The sequence below is a fragment of the Anopheles cruzii genome, chromosome 3 (genome assembly GCF_943734635.1).
Source record: "Anopheles cruzii chromosome 3, idAnoCruzAS_RS32_06, whole genome shotgun sequence".
Taxonomy (NCBI): domain Eukaryota; kingdom Metazoa; phylum Arthropoda; class Insecta; order Diptera; family Culicidae; genus Anopheles; species Anopheles cruzii.
Genome location: NC_069145.1, coordinates 70,884,196 through 70,903,379, shown reverse-complemented (window position 1 = coordinate 70,903,379; position 19,184 = coordinate 70,884,196). Strand labels below are relative to the sequence as shown.

The 19,184-nt window shown below is 51.1% G+C and overlaps 1 protein-coding gene across 1 annotated transcript in view; it reads left to right on the top strand.

Moving 5' to 3' along the window:
• Positions 1-17,038: 17,038 nt before the first annotated feature.
• LOC128273287 (uncharacterized) overlaps positions 17,039-19,184 on the top strand; it is a 29,426-nt gene continuing 27,280 nt past the window's right edge. Inside the window, exon 1 of the mRNA XM_053011223.1 lies at positions 17,039-17,099. Coding sequence (XP_052867183.1) covers positions 17,039-17,099 — 61 coding nt within the window. The remainder of the gene's footprint in view (positions 17,100-19,184) is intronic.

The following is a 19,184-nucleotide window of genomic DNA, read 5'->3' as shown; positions in this document are numbered from 1 at the left end:
TTCGGTTGGCCGGGTGGCTGAGAGGTCGGTCGCATTTCTAAGCACCCGCCGGTGTGAAGCCGGTGAAAGTTTAATTAAACTTTTAAAGCACTCAGAACCTCAGAGCCGATCGTGGTGAAGGGGATGGAATTTATTTGCGGTGATCGTGCCGTGCCCCCCGGTCACTCTCCGTCGGTGTGTCACGTTCTGGATAATGTTGAAGATTTATCGGCTGCTGTGAGAGAAGTGATCAAACTGTCGATCGCCCTTTGGAGATTCGTTCGAAACAAACATACTCATCATTTGGTGAGTTATTAAATCAATTATATCCCGTTCATTTCATATCAACTCTTTTTAGGTCGAAGCACCTTCGTCGATGCAAATTGGGTGTCCATCAGACGCACACTCCATTGTGAGTTACAACTCCGGGTGGTTCACTGAAAGCGTTCTAATTAAAACTTGACCCCCTGGAGGCGTAAATCTGAACCGAGCGTAGGGTCAAATTGCAATAAACATCAATTATCAATCACCGTCGGAGTGTAATACTGCGTACCCAGTGTGTCCTTCCGTGGCCGAGCCTCGGCATGCTCTGTACACTAACCTATCTTTCAGTCTCTGTCTTGCTCTTCCCCTCGGCCGAAGCTCAGCTGTACAAATATGCTTACCGAAGACTAAGGCACGGCACCGATCGAAGTCCTGGGCTGGATGTGATGTCCTGTTTGCTTCATTAGATCATCGCATGAATAGATTTATTAATGTTCGATTGTTTACCGTCGTGCGCATGAAACCCTGAGCCGGCCTCGGTCTCGTGTATTATTGGCACGCCTGCACGCCGCAGGCGATGGGTTGTTAGTGTTCCGAAGCCCATCTCGCTTTCCCTGCGACCCCCACATTTTTCCCATCTCACTTCCTGTAAGACGGAAGGCTCTGCTTCTCGATAAAGTGTCCCATTATCCGTTCGATTATCCCCCGTGCCGTGCCGTACCGTGCCGTGTGTGTGTGCTGAGTGGGTTTGATTTTCAATTTGCATTTGTTCTAATCAATTTGTGGTGATTCTAGTCTCGGTCGTCGTCCCGGTGGCCACAGCAACGACCGGCGCTGCCTGCGTACGTTGCGTTCAATTTGAAAATGGAATCCATAAATTAAAACCGAACCGAGCCACGCCGTGGCTAGAGCCGACTGTAACCCGGTTAAGGTGGAATTAATCTTTTAATGTACCGCACGGACCGACCGGGCAGTAAACTGTGAACGGGTGGGAAAGTGCACAAGATTGAAGGCGGCACGGCGACTGACCGCCCGATGGAGACGCCTGGTGCTCGGTGCACTTTTGTGGGCGTCGTTGGCGCAAAAACCCCGTTGGCCAATATTTGAATTTAATAAATCAAATAAATGAGTAGGGTAAGTGAAAGAGGAAGCCAAAAAAGTGCGTTCCATTTTGCGCCAACCCAAAACGTGCCGAACTCCGGCTCCGGCCATTCCCGTGACTCTCGGCATATTGACAGGCTGTCGGAGCTGTTGAATATTCAAAAACTTCTCGACTATTTCATATTATGCAGATTTAATCAGAGGCACACTCCGGTGCACCGGATGTTTATTTTCGATCCGAGTGCGCAACGCAGAGGGCGCACTGGCCACATCGGAAGATGAGCATATGAAATGGGCGAGAAAAAAACAGAAAAAACCCGGAATGAAAAACAAACTCTCGGCAAAGGCTCATAAATGGGGAATCCGTTCGCATCCTGCTGGGCTGGATCGGTTTGCGATTGGCTCGTGTGGCCACGATTCTTTGTCTCATGATGGATGGTCGGCCGGCCACCGTGGGGGACCGACGGCGAGGCGACGCTTCTGACGCATCTGGTGTGAATTTGATATCACCGAGGTTCGTGAAGGTTGAAAAACATACTTTGCATGTTTTTGCCTCCCCTTTTTCGGACGTCTTGTAGTCCGGTGACTTTATTGAACATTATGGGATGTTTACGAATTCTGGCACACCCTGGAGCCGAACCTTTTTACCAGAACGAACTCTCGGCACCCTGTAGCATTCATGCCATTTCCGACCGTTTCCGCGATAAGAAAGCGGGATTCGCTGCTTCGGGTGCTTCCGTTTATGCTTGGCGACGGGGTCACTGAGGTGCCCAAGTCGTGTCCAAAACCTGAGTGTTCCCAACAAAGCGCTGACGACAGCAGAGTGCGCCTTAATGAAAACGACCCACTGCTTTAGCTCGCGAGCGTACTCGAGAACGATTAAATCCTCTTTTTCCGAGCTCTGGGCGGGCGGAAAACGGAAAGGCCAGCAACTAACTAGCGACTCATCATCGTCGCACGGCTCATTATGGTGCGGACCGGATCCGGCGCGCACCTGCCATAAATCTTCACCCAACGGTTTCGGGGCCCCTTCGGGTTGTGGTTTTCGACACGCAAACAAGGGTTTCCGCGCAGCCCTACGCTTGTTTGTCACCGCATCCTCATTAGTTTGGTGTCGGGCGGCGGAGTTTGGCGGGGGAGGGGGCAAAAACACGGCGCACAAGATGCAAGCGCACCGGCGTGTAAAGTGTTGGTAAGAAATTGTGCAAAGTTTGCACATTTGCAGCGTGTCGGTGAGATAAATGGCGTTAGCTGGTCGTGCCGCGGGCCGCCCATAAAACTCCTTCGCCCGCAGCAGGATTGCGCTCGGAAATGGCCCGGTGGAGAATATATAATTTCACTCATTAAACACGGTGTGCGCGCACGGTTTCGGGTGACGCGATGTAACGTCGTGAGCTGCAGGAGCATTGGGCCCGGTTTGAGTGAGTTATTCTATCGCCTTACGGTTCAACACTTGCGCAACAGCGTGTGCTTTACACGCTAATAAGACGGAGCAGAACACCCGACAAAGTGATATCCCCATCAACGTCGGTGGCCGTGCAGAGTCCTGATTGAGATTTTTGAACTATTTTCATTACTCTGGCTGAGCTGAGGTGATGGTGCTTTATTGTCGCCCGCGAACACCTTGGGTCTTTTGCGACCAACAAGGATGAATGAAAACGTGAGATGCTCGCAGCTAAAGAATGGTTTGTGTATTGTGTAAAAAAGTGTCATGAGGACCTTCATAGTTAACTCTCAATCGATTGCTAATGAGTGGATTGTGACTGCTTGTAGAGTTGAGGATAATATAGCACGCGTTCTCTTCTACTCGGCCTAAGGTCGCTTGACCATTGTAGACGATCGGCTTAGACCGTATTCGCATTTAAGATCTTGACTTCCCATATGGACTGGAGCTTTCGATGTTAGCTGTTGCCATTACTTTTGTTTTTTACTTACAATTAAAATAGCACAGCAAGCCGATGATTATATGTTTGGCACACATACTAGTAGTAGGAAACACTTTGGGACATCAGAAGAAACCGGGCTGCCCATCTGTTTGATGGATAATTTTTAGGTTTAGGGCTCGCTGCTGCCGAAACCATCTGTCGTACTGAAACTCACTGAAGGTGATAGGAATTTGAACGAATGACACGAACTAATTGCGAGCTCTGTAGTGTGCTTTGATGTGCCTCGATCCGATGGCCCTTCAGTTACTCCGATTTGTCCCGGTCAGGTGCAGACGCTGCATCTTGACCGGTGCGCTTCAATCAATCAGTGTAAGTGATTGTGTTGATCGCATTCAATTGCAGCTCCTCGAGAGTCTCGAGCACCGGCTATGGTAATGACGTTTGGGGCGGCTTTGTCGATGACCGACCGACAGGCGAATGATGGGTGCGCAAAGCAATCACTTATCCACCACCATAACTGATCATTCAGTTACAGAAGGGCCCCCTTTGAAGGATTCTCGGTACTGTGCGGGACAAACCAGCCACCGAAGTCACTCCCTAGTCTGGGACAGGTTTAAACAACGATTAAATCACTAATGAATCGCTAACTGGATTGATTGGATTCCGCCACCAACGGTGGGAGTTTCGCTGGACGGCGGCAAACAAACCGTAACAACGATTGGTAGAAACTAATTATTTGGTTATTTTTGTTCCTCGTTTTAGCAGTTTGTCTGCCACCGTCCTGACGCGTTCAGGGGTGGCCATTACAACTTCAGCTCCTAGCGTTTGGTTGGCGTTCGGAAAGTTTCGCTTCTTCGAAAGCCGGCACGGAGCGAGGCAGAAACTTTCGTTACGATTCCGTTCCTGTTACGCCAAAACGGCGTAATTGATTGAAATTGACAATCGCAGGAGGCGACACTAAACCGGGCCAACGGACACTGGGATCGGCCGGATGTCGGATTCGTGCGTAGGTAATGTTCAATTTGGCATTTCCAATCGACCAAATTCCAGTTCTTTATCCGGCATTACGAGCCGGCTACGGACAACACAACCATCGGTTAAGCAGATCCGTTGCCCGTCGTCGAGGTCCAGCGATTGCATTATCATTAATTCCAATCACCTTGAGCGACCGTTTGGCATCAACGGGAATTAGAATGTTTCGAACCCGGGAGCCAAGAGGCCCGCGTATCGGGAAATGGATTCCCCTAGCCACTAGCAGTTAGATTCCTAAGTCAAGAAATCGACAGCCGTCGTTATGTTTGCTCGAAATTAGCACGGCATCGCAATCATGCGAAAAAGTAAAACGGAAAATCATTCCATTCTGGCATGTTTTATGCCATCTTGTGTAGAAGAAACCTCGTGCACCGTGACCCCAGGCGCCTAGTCCTAGTGCGAACAGCGTCGCGGCCTTCGGTCGGCACAGGGACACCCAGGGAGGACCTTTGCCAAGCAGGACCAGCGAACGATTCTTGTTCACCAGCGTGAACCGGGAATTCAAGTACGGCAGACGCACGGACGGAGGACTTAACTCGAAGTACCGAATTACCGACATCACACCAGGCGTCGGGGTCTCCAACGAGCGCGCTGGGAAGTCGCATTGTGTCGCATAATTCACAGTATCCCATTCCCATGCCGTGTAAGGCTCGCACCGTCGCCACCAAAAAGGGGCTTTAAACGGACGGTACGGACGGTTAAAGTCAAGCCGAAGGTAGCATCCGGGTGCGGATCCGGGTCCAGCAGCCTGCCGGTGACGGCACTCGATTCTATTCTCCGTCCGTCCAACGAGGACCTCTCCCGAGCGCCCGGAAAACCGGATGAAAATCTTGTTACATACCATCTGACACATCACATCCCGGATGGTACCGGGGTTCTCGCCCGGTTAGTTAGTTTGAGGTTTGAGGGACCCCGGGGGAGCGAAGCGGCGCAGAGCGCCAGATTAGTAGGTGCAGCTTCATGCGGCCACCCCGGCGGAGGACGGGGACCGGGGACAATGGTAAACAATTTTCCAACAACTACAACAAAACTGCAGCTCTAGCGCCGGCGTGTTTTTCGCCCGAAACGCCGAGGTCTCCCGAGACTGGAGGCGAGTTGATTTAGTCATGTCCTGGACTCTCATGCTCGGAGCGACGGACGGGGCCGTTGTGCAATGGTGTGCTGTGGCTATCACTGGCAGCCCGGTGCCGGAGGGAGTGCAAATCTGGGCGAAGATTAATCTCCGGAGCATGTTGTTGCATGGGCAAAAAGTGAATTACACCACACAGAGCGCCTTCGAGTTGAGTGATTTTAGGCTGACACCGTACCGTGGATCGCATCGTTGGCTGCCGACGTCGCCTAGCTTCCACCGTGCCGCGTTGGATGGGAAGCCATGGGACCGCTTTGCCCCGTGAACTTTATCGCTGTACATTGCAATAATGTGAACACTTTTATATCTTTTACTGTCTGTGCGTTGCGTAAGTTGCGCAGAGCGGATCTTGCAGTAAATCCCTCCGAAACGTTAAGGCCGAATGCGTCTTGAGGTCGTCGCTCCTTGAAATCAATCAAACCCTTCACGCGCGAGCGTCTGAGTGATTCTTGATGAGGCAGGAACCGCAGACCCGCACGGCCAAGGCCCTCGGATCAGCCACCGAAACTGGCACCGGAAGCTGCAATCAGAGTGCGTCCCGGGGCCGTCGGGTCGTCGTCGGGTGTTTACGCTTGCAGATCACGTAAACCGGATTAAACAAACATCCCGTCCCGTCAATCGACCAGGAATAGGTTTATGGGGAATGTCAACGGTGAACGTGTCGGTGACATGACATGTCACAATATATTTACCAGCCAGTCAGTCACTGGGCAGCGTGTGTGTGACACCGGGGGGCGGCCGGCTCCGTGTCAGGCACTCATATTCTTATTTGCTGCTATGTCATACCCTGGTTTTTTCTCTTCTCCGCCAGGAAGTCCCAGGCACAATGGGCTTTGTTTGCACAATAGGCCAACTCCGGGTAGAAGGCCAACCCTGCGGCTGCTTTCTGGCTTTCGTTGACAACCGGTTCCGGGTTAAGTCGGCGGTGGCATGGTGGCGGCACTGTTAATTTCCAGTTGACGCCCCGGTTCTCTGGTCGATGCCGGACTGCTGCCGGTACGCTTTTTTCCCCTACACCGCATCGTGTCTTTGCTTTCGGACCCAGACCCAGGGGCTGAAGTTAGTGAACCGGAGTCCGGGTACACGTCACTTGCCCGATGCGGGCCCGCCTCGGGATATTGTCGTCCGAGCTTTGGTCCACTTTAATTGTATCCTAATGAGAGCGATAAGTGTAGCGCCGAGAGCCACCGTGTCTGCTAGAGTAAACTAATTAATGTTTGTAGCCCGTCAAACTAATTGCTTTACTTCGTTCCGGCTTCGCCGGAGCCGATCGAGGGGATGTCCAAGATTCTACTGCATACGACACATTTCTGACTTATTGCAACCATTTCCGTGTAGACCACTATCGAAAAGTTCTCTCCACGTTCTCGAAAACAGAGAGTTGCCATCTGTTGACCCAGATCAAATACATTCAAACGTTCCACAATTCTTTTTGGCACTTCTCGGAAAGGTAGTTTTTATTTACCAAATCAGTCATCATAATATTTGGCATCATTATCGCATCATTTGAGGTGATTTAACAAGTTCTGTTGCCTTTGGTTTCTATCTTTTTTCAATTACTTTGCTTACCTTGAGCATGAGAATTTCTGCCAGTCAATATCCGTTACCCAGTTTTTAATGATTTTTTGAAAATTATTCTGCATTTTTCTTATTTATTTTTAATACTTTTTTTCGTAGTAGAAAACATAAGACTACCGTAAACCCTGGAAAGAGACTGGAAAGAGTTTCGGTACATTAACTGCCCGTGCCGGTAAGTTTTCAAACAATTTTCTGATTTATTGTAAACGTGCTGTGTTTAAAGTAGGTAAAAAATATCGTTGCTCATAGCTGTGACCGTCGGTGAAAAGTATCTCACCATCGCCATCACAATTGCAACGTGGTGAAAACGCATTTCACCTCAGCTCATCTCACGCCACTGAAGGTGATAATTTTTCCCCACCTTTACTGGCTCTTACACTAGTGTTGGTGCTTTTCCGATGCTTTTCGCATGTCCTCGTGACGCAAAAAACTACTGTCACAAAACTGGGGCTTCAAACATCAACAGTGCCGATGATGGTCGGGAAGCTGGGCACGCGATTTTCCACGAGAGAAGTCAAGTTTTCCGTGTAACTCACGAGAGTGAGAAACAAGAGAAAGAGAGCGCCCGTCCAACCGCGAGAGACAAAAGAGTTTTCTCACTGAGCATGAGTGTCGACGAGGTGGACATTCGGAAATCGGACTAATTGGAAGGATCCGTCCCGAAAGGATCCGCCTCGGGTTCGCCCCCGTTCGGGGTTCAGTCAAACGCGAGTTTTCCTCTCGGTCGGTTCGAAAGCGATAGCGGCATCCAGGTACAGGCGTTACGCATGCGTTACGGGCGCGTGTGAGTGTGTTACGTGGCGTTACGCCGTGAGAACGTTATAGGCTCGGCTCGGCTGGACTGCTGATTGTGGTTGTTGTTGTTGTTGCGTTTGTTGTGGTTGTTATTGTTGCCGGCACGAAAGACGGCAGCGAAGCGAAGCGGGAAAAGTTTCGTCTCTTTTCGCGGTCCGACCTTGGCCACGAGTTTCTGTGAAAGTTTTCCACTTTTGTACACCCGGTTACAAAAGCAATGGTCACAACATTTGGGTGCCTTTTCCCTTTCGCAGGATGTTCGTGTGTTAGTGGGTGCGTCCGTGTGCGGGGATTGGGAAGGGTCTTACAAAACACACAAGCACCAAAAAAGCAGATCAAACGGGGCCGAACATTCGCGGCCGAAGGCCGCTGCGGTGTACAAATCGAACGACATCAACAATTTCGGTGAGAAAATTGTTCCGTCGACGTGGGCAGTTTTCCGGCCGTCAAGCGACGGGCGAGCGATAGAGCGTAATCGATGTGGTGCCGCTTTTACTCCGCACCCCCCAGCGGGTGCTGCCGTCGCCGCTTCGCTCCGTCCTTCATCCGGATCCGGCCAATTTCCCAGACGGTTCCGGTGTCCCGCATCCGTTGCCCGTGCGGCCCTGTTGAGCTTGCCGGCCAGGGGAAAAAAACCTTCCAACGCCCCCATGGCCGTGGATTCCGATGATGAAAATGAATAAAACATAAAGACGGGCGCAGCATCCTCTGTCGCTGGCGTGAGCCGTCCCGGGACCGTCTGTTCTTTGTTCGCCACCCAATTTCACCCCAGCTTTCGGGGATTAAACGGAGAGCGTGTGGCGCAAGGAACAGATAGTGAGAGGGAGAGGGAGAGAGTGAGAGACAGATAGAGGCCGGAAACACAATAAAAAGACGGACAAAACCGAACGGAATTGAGCCGCGGAAGTGGTCACCCACACGTGTGTTGAGGGGGCGCGTATGTTTCCTTCCTCACTCCGCGCGCGCGCGCGCGTTTGTGTATGTGGACAGTAAAAGGAATTTCTCCTCCACAGCCTCCACCCCGGGTAGGATATCAATTGACCAAAGGACGTCACTCGGGAACGGGGCCGAGACCGGCAGCCGGGTCCTCGCGCTCGGTGGTCACTTTGGAAAATCGGCAATCGGTGGTGATAAAGATTTTACGACGTCGGAATTCGTTGCCGTCGCGAGAGTGGCTTATTAACTCCAGCCCCTCCCCACACCCTGCCGATACTTATTAGGCAGCCTTCCTACGGGGCTGTCACCCGGTATCCGATTCCGGTTCCGTCACAACATCTAATCACGTAAGTCGATCCGGGTGTCTGTTAATAAAATCGAAACAACGGTTTTTGGCCGTTTCGTTTCTTCCGGCTTTTCTCTCTCTCTCACTCTCCCTGTTGTGAGAGGAGATCTTCATTTTCTGTCCTCTTTTCGAAGAATGATTTATTTCATTTACTAATTCGCCGAGTGTGCTTCGAGTCGGCATCAGATGAGATTCAAATGGGTTTTGTCATGAGGATTTATGACCGAGAGCCACTTTTCTTTAATTATCTTTTCTATTGCTCCGGGTCACTAAGCTGAACCGATATTTTGAGTGATCTTTGGTCTTTATGCGACGGGTTATGGTCTTTGAGCGACAAGTTGGACCACCTTTGCGTTGGTAAAACATTCAATCAAAAACCAAAATAAATGCATCAGAATTGCTCAGCTCAGGGCCACTGCTCCATCGGCTGTAAAACCTTCGTTTCAATTTTGGGCCACCGCAAACCGTTCCGTCACCACGCGAGGATCCGCCTTACAAATTACGGGCACTGCGCACGCTGAAAAGCGAACACGGAAATCAATCCTTGCCGACATGTAAACAAAACAGCAAATCCACCACCGGGTCTTAACCGTCGCGGCCCATAAATCGAAGGGGAGGCGAACGGGCAGAAGGGGATCCACATCCGTCTTCTCGGCCGGAGCCGGAGCGTTCGGATATCGGGCCCAAGACCCGACCTTGACGGCTGCCGAGTCGGAAAAGTTAGCAACTTAATTCCGGCACAATTTGTGGTTCATTCAGTCCAAGTCAGCCCAATTTGATCCTTTCCAGGCTCGCCTCGCCGCGCCGCGACTTGTCCGAAAGTCGGGTACCGTCAACGACCGGAACCGTCCGACTGTCGGCGAGCATATAAGCATAAGCAACACGGGAGCATCGGCACGGGATGTTGCGTGCTCGGTGCCACCAGCCAGGACGCCGGAGCATACATCACCTCACGATGCTCGGCACACGCCACCGAAGTCCCAACCGATACGTTTTCCAGCGCGTGATTGATTCGGTCGGGCCCGGGTGATGAAGAATGGAATTCCTCGAACCATCCTTCTCGAGAGGATTCCCGTGCGCGTTCCACTTACTTTTTCTCCGTTGGCTGGAAAATTTCGATAAACATAACTTTGTGTTCGCTTTTCCGCCCCTCTCGGTTGCGGTGGCTTCTCCGCCACAAACATTGTTGGCCTGGCATCCTCATCCCCAGTGATGGGGATATCTTAAAGTGTGCGTCGAGCTTTTGCGGTGTCGTTATCCTTGCGCCATGAAGCTGCAAACCCGCCGGCCGGCCTGCCACGGATCGGTTTTTCGGCGGTGGATTATATTAATGGCCGCGAGAAGATTGATTGCGAGCCCTTGGGGGCTCTTCTTGGAGGGCTTTTAGCTTCGATTTTTTTGTTCGCTCCCCGGGCCGGATCCCACCGAGCGCGATCTTTGATGGGCAACGGAACCGCCGTCGAAAGCGATCACCGACGGAGCATAATGGCGCACCGTACGGGGCCCATAGCCGGTCTTCTGGGTGCGCTTCAATATGGAAAACGTTAACGAAAATTTACATCACTCCGGAGAAGGCCGGTTTTTGCCGGTCCAACGGACACGGCCGCGAACGGACGGACAATAAAAGAAGCCGAGCAGTGGCGCCGGTCGCTTTGGGCGAAGTAATCCCGGCCGAGAAAACGGTCTTCTGGTTCTGGACCGGCCCAACCCGACAAAAAAAACCGGCAGTTCAGCGGGATCGGGCGAAAGGTAGCTCACTTTGATCCCTTACGCGGAAAGAAAACAAAAAGACGCGACGCGGCCAAGGATCGCACGTTCGCATAAATCATGATTCGCGTAATGCTTCTCGAAATGGCGAAACGCATCCTGGGCGTTTGAGGCGGTGGCCGCCAGCTAACGAGCCGCCGCTTCGGAAAGCCACCGTGAGCCTCGCTGAGCTCAGCGAAATGGAGGTGGCTTACCGGGGTTTCCAGTGCCTCTAAGGTGTACTTTCGCGAAGAGCGCCTTTCGGGAGCGCCGATCGGAGCGTGAGGTTCGATTTTGGGGCTGACGGGCCCCCCATCCGAGCGATATGAAAATCTATTAATGCGCGAGAGCATAACTTCAAATTTGCTCTGCCGCCCCCGGGTAATCTGGTGCTGGTAATAGGGAGCGCAACATTTTGCAGACTGCCGTCAGGAGTTCGACTGGAACGCGATGGTGGAGGGCAGAGCACCGTTTATTGTTTGCCGAACGGGGGGTGCTAAAGAACTTTTCGCACATCCCTATTGTTTATAGTATGTTTGTGAGGTTCGAATAAAGACACAACACAGACGGCATCTCTGATTTATTGGCATTTGAAAGCTGTACGTGTCCTTGAATAACCGATGTTACTTTGGCGGGGTCAACTGAAGGTTTTGAGATGAAATAGAAAAGGGAAATTTTGAAATTGGGTTTACGGAACGAGTCGACAATCTTTCTCATTCAGTTCTGGGCTTTTATCGGTAATGAGTACTACAACTTCGTACTCAAAATATAATAAGTCATGAAGCTCCTGTTGGCCTGGCTTGGTTTGGAAAGTAACATGCCAAAGACAGCAGGCTTTCAACTGATCTGTTTGGGAACTACTTGGGTACATTCTACGGTCAGTTGAATTCCTTCATAGAATAACTGCATTATTTTTTTATTTCATTTAATCAATAAAAAATGTATTTTTTGGGCGATTGCCAAGACTCTTTGACAGATTAGTACAACCCGTTCGAGGCTCTTACAGCGGAGAAAAATTGAATCGTCACACACTTTGCATTTCACTTTCGATCATATAAAATAACGTCTCAATTAAGGGACTCTGGGCGCCGATAATTTTCTATGGCCCAGTGTAACTCAAACCCCCCCTTAGGCCATCTGCTAATAAACACACTTCACCGTAACAGTCGCATCGTGAGATCGTGGCTGATCGCTTTCCAACGACAGACCACGTGACCGGAAAATGCTGCCGCGGGGCCAACGATAAGCAACCGTTTCGACAGCGGAAAAGTGAATGAATAAACACGCACCCCACCAAGATAAGGGTGGCCCCACAGATGATTCACATTTTTCTCTCACTTCCGAGGCTCCAACGGGGGCAGATGGTGGTGATGTTATCGAAAGTGGACGTGGGGAGACCTTCATCAGGATCACGGTTTAGAGGTCGCCCAACGCCGAGTGGCCGCTCAGGTTTTCGTTTTGGAGTCGTTGCCAAAAAACCCAACCCCCCGCGGAACCCCCGTGTGCCAGTTGCACCGAAAGCACGTTCATCCGCCGTCGCCGGATTGATAACCGGGTTCCGCCGGTTCCACTCCGATCGCACGAGAGCGTCGCATAAAGCGCCCGCATTTTCGGCGAACCAAATGAAGCCGCGGCCTCTGCGAAGGACAAAATTTCGTTCGGCCGCCAAAATCAGCCAAGCGGGGGTGGGAGGGGCCTGGAATCGATTTTCCTTTGTTGGATGGCCGCACCCGGCCGATGGATGATGGGTTTCCGTGGCCCACGGTGAAACCGCGCCTGAGTGCGCTAGCTCAGGACATCAACACGTAGCACGGCATCCGACGAAGGTCGGATCGGCTGAGCTGTAGATTTTCCAATCCTCTACGCCCATCTGTCGCTCTTCTCCAAACTTCCTGCGTCGTCGGGCCCGGAGAAACCCGGCTTCAATCAGCAGCCAGCTCAGTAGCTTAAGCCTCTCGTTCGGCACAGTGCTCAGCACCATAAGCGGCATGTGACAATGCCTGCACGACGAAACAATGTACCCGACCCACCCAACCCACCACCACGGCGAGGCCCGAATATTGCTCTGTCAATCCGTCTTTACGTCCTCCCGGGTCGGACTACGAGTATTTTCGGAAAAGGCGCCCCATGGTTGCTTCCCGGAAAATCTAATACACCAACCGGGGAGCCGGTGATAAAACTTTCACATCCCGTACCCCGACGATGGAGTGTCCCGGTGAGGGGTGGGAGGGGTCCTTGGTGCGAGTGCTGACACACACACACACCCGTGCACGCTTATTTGGTGGATTGGATTTTAAAGTGGATTATCGTGGAAATGGTTTGTTGTCGTGAGGCTTTGACGCGTTGCCATGGCCAACGTTGATGGCAGCCGTTGACGACGCCAGCCATCGGGTCCGCCACCGGAAGTGGTGACACGAACTGGTGTTTGTTTCGAATCACGGCCTCGGTAAGCAGATCCGCTGTGCGAGTGCGTTAAAACTTAAAGGGACGCGCTCCGGTCCGAACTCTACCCGTTTGGACACCCGGAAAACCGTGGGGCGTTTCTAGTTGTAGAAAATTGGGCCTGCGGTGGCCCACAACTTCATCCAAACACGGTGGCAATTCAATTAATCTTCTGCCCGTTCTCCGTGCGGCCCTAAGTTACCCGTTCCGGGAGACCGCACAACCGGCGCAAATTGTGGTTCTGATGAAATTATCGCCCACGGGGATTGCCTACTAATTATTGACACTCTCCGGCTTCGCCGTTATCGTGCGGCGCCATCATAATCAAATTGGCATTACACAATTTTCTTCCTAATACTTTCGGCAATGGGGGACGGTGGGACCCATTTTCGTCGCTGCTGCTCGCTGTTTGGTGCCCGTTCGGAGGAGAAAGCCAATCATCATTAAAAAGCGACCGAACGGATTCTTTTCGCTGGAAAAGAGACTCCTAGTCCCGATGGTTCGATGCTCGGAAAGTCGGTCCCGCACGCAACATTCCGGAGGTCCCTCGCATGTATTCAATTAGACTCCGATGAGCTTCGAATCTCCGTCGTCTCGGTGTGCGTTGTAAAATGTTTCAACCAAACGAAAGAGATTGGGTGTCCTGGCGATGGGGTGGCCAAATTTTTCCCGCGAGACCAACTTTAGGGGCCTCCTGGAGCGATTGGTGATGAGCTGTGCGATTGCTCGCTCATGTTATCGGAACGGGAACGAAGAACTGAACATCCCATAAACGTCCTCATCATCGACGGCGAGGGTCTTTGCACACCTCAAAACCGAGGAAAATTGTTTCCGTGTGTGTGTGGTGGTGTGGTATTATTTTTCCTTCTTCCCCGTTTCTTGTTTCGGCAACCAACAAACCCGGTCCGGGAAAACGGCATGAAACTTTTGCCACTGTGCGCAGCCTCGACAAATGTCTACCTGGTTGAAGGATGTGTCTCCGTTGCTCCACAATTCATTATTATCAATCCGTTGGTAGCGACACCAGCCCCCCCGGGGGTTCCAGGTACCGGGAGTAATGAACTGGGGCAGCACTGGGCCACGGACGTGTTTCGTTACGTGGAATGTTGCTGAAAGTTACTAGACGAGTTTCGTGTCAGCTTCGGTGCCAGCGCCAATTCGGCTTAAAACATAAGTTATTGCGTTTTCGATGCTTTCGGTTACTGTCTCACTCACTTCGGTGTTCCCCGCCACCTGCTCCGCTTGTCGCCGTCCCGGGTGTCGCATATAATCTGCGTGACCTACGCCGGTAGCCGCCACCGCGCAGTGCCACAAATCAAACTCTATCAATTCCGGTGGCTGGCGAATCCGTCCGGGTGTTCAGCTAATAAGCTTGGCCCGATGATTGGGGAAAATTGTCACATTTTCTCACTGCCACCGTTCGGACAGTTGGATAAATTAAGTTTTATTTCATCCCGTGCCACGCTGGGGGATGACGACCCAAACGAAGAGTAAAGAAAAAAGAAAATGAAAGCACGAAAATGTGTTCTTTATAAACTTCCTTACATTATTCGCCGCGGAAGCAACTCGAACGATCTCGATTCGGGGGAGGGCCATGGCGCATTTTCTCGCCGCCTGGCAGAGCCGATCGGGTGGACTGGACGGGCGGACTGGCGGACGGACGAGACAGTACATTATTTATTCAACCCTCATCGGGCGGGTCTAGGAGGATTTTTTTAATATATTTCCACACCACGTTCTGTTTCGAACGCCGTCCATTCGGGCCACTGCTGGCCAGCTTCCCGGTGCCCGCCGCTTGGTGTGTTCATTTTTTCCTCGTTATGTTCCGCGGCCGGAGCATTTTCCCGGACGTCACCCGAAACGGGCGATGCCATGCCGCGCGCGATCAGCTTGGTGCAGCGTGTTGGTGTTGAGTTTTTTTTGTTTATGGCCGTACGAACGAGAGCGAAAGAAAAGCTTGGGAAAATTCTGGTGGCATTCTAACGGCACCCAAACCCAATTACGGCGCCCCGGCCACGGCACGGACCGTTAATTTAATTTAATTTCCATTCAGCGGCACCGCATTATGGTTAATATTTCAATCATAAGCCCTCGGTCTGTTCGACGGTGATCGAACCAATTGCGGACCCGTCTTTAAGGTTTGGCCTTTGTTTTTTTTTTTTTTGTTTATTGTGCTTTCGCTTTCCCACGAAGGAAAGTCTCGAGTCTCGGGCGACAAGCTTCGGGAAATGCAAATAGTATTAATAATGCGACAATAGGTTTCGCATCCAGGTCTTGTTTTTGGTTAAGTAGCCAGGATTAAGTGACAGATAGGGAACTGAGCCCCGTAGTAAGTACTGGGGTGGTTCTTCAAAGCTTGCGAGGAAACATTTCGTAATAATATTATGCACTTTAACAGAACAGATTTATCTGATTGTAAAAAATGGTGAATGGTGATTTTTAACTACATACGAGTATGTTACGAATTAGACCGTTAGACCGTTAACGAATAGATATGGTTTTATTTTACTATAAACACAATTTTGTTACTTGAAAGTAATACTGTGTATAGTATAATACGACACTATAATATAATACGACACTAATCCAACAGTAAAAGGAAAGTAACAGAACGTCTAGGGAACCATCTAGGGAACAGAACGTTGACCCTTTTTGTGGTTCGTTGAAGTGACCTAAAACAGTAAAGTTGCCCAATTATTTTACTAGTTTTGTTTTTACATTAATACAACTAAAATAAGCTCTTCTTTAGCCCAATAGGATGCAATGGTATCGCAATTACACAAAGAAAACATTTACGGCAACAAGTCGCGTGAAGGAAACACTCGTGATAAGCGCAATCGATGCTCCACTCACGTTTAATTGTTTGAAGCAAACCCCATTACGTAGTCCCTCGTGGTGCCCGACCCGATCGGTGCCATCGGTGGTGCAATAAAATTTTACATCCATTTCCACGTTCACTGCCAACAACAACGACAGCCAGCGGTAGACAATCGGTGGCCGTGCCCGGCCAGCATCGTTCCCTTCGCGCAAAGTATATTGTTTCTCGTTGTTACTTCCTTGTTTTGCTCCCTCATTTCAGATTGCCAGCCGGAGTGTGAGTGATTTGGAAAACCATCGGGCCCCTGATCGGATGGAAAAATGCGCGCCCCGCATGCATCATTTATCGGCGTGCCACTTTGTGCTGAATAATGAACGCCACCGAGCGGCACCGTGCCACCGTGTTGGGAAAGTCGGCGGAAAATCTCCGCGTGGAGGTGCGTGCGCCACGGCCAATCGAACCGAGGCTGTAGGCGAACCGGATCCTCGCCGAGGACCCCGAACTCCCTCGCGTGTACGGTGCAGCCTGTGATCGGAATAAACAAAACGTAGCAACGCAAAAACACGCCACAAGACAGTGGGGAAGTGGTGAAGAAAAATGTGTCGAACGACCGTCGGAGCCGTACGACCATAACAAGCGTGTACGATTAATCGGTTGTTTGTTTGAGTGTCCGTGTGTTTGTGTGCGAATCAGTGTAGCTTTTCCGCGAGGCGTTCCGCGTACAGAGACCCCTGTCGGGTCCGACGCCCAGCTGTGCCAAACATCAGGCTTTCTTACGGATCCGAAGCAAAGCTCACCGCAGTTGGCCACCGTGGGAATATTTCCACTTCCGGTCGAGACGAGCCGGCCAAGACGAGTGCACAGATCGTAGAAAGTGAAGCAACAACAACAACAGGAAGCTCTCGCCAGCGTTCTCACAGGCTTCCGCTTTGCCCGGGAAAGAACCCGCCAAAAAACTGTACAGGGCGACCTAGGGCGGCTAGGAAATGTGGCTCCCAGTGGTAATGGATTTACGACTCCCAATTCTCTGTTTGCTGATAGTGGCAGGTACGTGCCGGTGTGGAAATCGATCCACCTAATGCTACATCCATTTATTCCGAGGCATCGTCGACATCCTGCGGGGCAACATTTATTCGCTGCCAGCAATTGCCAGCCGACCAGACCTCGCACGCTGAATCACTGATGAACGTGGCCCCCGGGTCTTTCGGTGGCCCGGGAAGTGGCCACCAAAAAAAGCCCGAAATCTTGGCCCGCACCACACGAAATGGGAAACGAATTGGGTGAAAATGAAAACGATTTTAACTAGACCAACCCGCCGCCGCCGAAAGCGAAGCGGAATGTCGATGGGAAGGTCGATGGTGAACGAAATTTATCTCCGCAGCTGCTGACTATTCATAAGCGCAGGGTTATTATGCTCTAACGGAGTGTTTGGTGACAGCTTTTATGTACACCGTTTCCCATGGTTGGGGATGGAAAACTGGCGAAAGCTAACGGGGACAATGAGTTTTGGCCGTCCCGAAAGGCCCAGGCTCGCTGCCACTACAGCGTTCCGAAGGCTTTACTTTGTGTCCTTTTTCTGTATTACTTTTATTACTTTCTACTGAATGCATTTTGTCAGTTCACCTATTCTTTATTCGTGATTGTTTATTTAAACATAACTCACGGGTTTATATTTTGATCGTCTACTTCTTCCGTTTCCCGAAAACCATTCTCCTTTTTGGCTTCTGTTATGAATCACTATTATTTGTTTGTTTGTGTTTTTTTCCTTCAAATTGTTTTCCCAAGCATTGAAGCACTGCAAGTTTCGTTATTGATAGAGAACGCACGTTTCGTCACGTCTTCGAATCGAATGGACCGCGAAGGCATTCCCACTTTCCGGGAAAACACTCAACAACACTCAACGCAACGCAAAAGACGGCCAAAATAAAAGTGCAGGAAATGGAAACGGGACCGCCGATAGCACCACCGACCCTGGCTCCCGATTCGACACCATTAATGGTGCATTGGGTCGCTCCGCTCCCTGGCCGGGTCCTGGCGGGAGGAAAATTCCTCCTTGGCGCCACCCAGCGGTTATGCGGCCTCCAGCATGGCACTGCACTTTTCAGTGCGCCCGCACACGTGTGTGTATGTGTGTTGAAGGCGGGAAAGCACCAGCCCGCAGCGTGTCGGTGGCCCATTGTTGCCGCTGTGTGTTATGTTTTCGTTTTCCCACGCGGGTTTCTTGGCCGTCGCGTCGCACGAGTGGCTTTTATGCTGTTGCACGAGCGCGTGTTCCCGCGCCCGGCGTTATTTGCCACCCGCGATAAAGTGGCGTCGCACTGCCACCAACACACACACACACGGGCACGCGAGGGATCCCGAAAATGGAAGCGCTCCTTCTGGGGGCCGGTGGAAAGCTAATTAGTTTAAGATCGTATCGCGCGAACGCTGGCAAATGAGAATTTTCGTTCGATTTGTATCGCGAACCGTTGGCCGGGTCGCGCACCGTTTGTCGTCCGTTCGGGCGGTGGGTTGCTTTCGCAGGAAATTGTGCAAGTTTTTCTCATTAAACTGTTGTCGGGCACATGAAAAAGCGACGACTGATTAGGTTTTTACTGCAAATTGGCCACCAGGCGGCATTTATGTTTGGTTTTTTTTGGTGCAAATGTTTGTGCAACGTTGCACTGCAACTCACGCCAAAGATCGGAACCGATTGACGTTTGCCCGAAACAGAACCGACCCCTTTCCGTAAGCAATCGGATCAGTCTTCGGCCAACCAGAAGGGCTGCTCCTGAATTGATTTAAAAGCCAGACCATGTTTGAATGTTTCATCAATACTAAGTCGCTTCTAAATGAGTATTAAGGTCTGTTGTACGGAATTCATTATGTCCTCGTCCCAGATTCCGCCCGACAAAAGGGCTATGCAAACATGCTTTGATTAAAAATGTATCCGTCCCGCTCCGGCCACCACAGCCCATTGGCATTGGTGTGGTTACACTTTGTTTCCAGCTTCTCGGTGCCCCGGTGCATGATTAATGGTTTCTTGGCATTTCGTTTCCAATCGTCTTGCACCCCGACCTCAGCAGCCAATCAGCACGACATTATGCACCGGCAGCGGCAGAAGCCATCGCCGGTGCTGGCTGCTGCACAGCA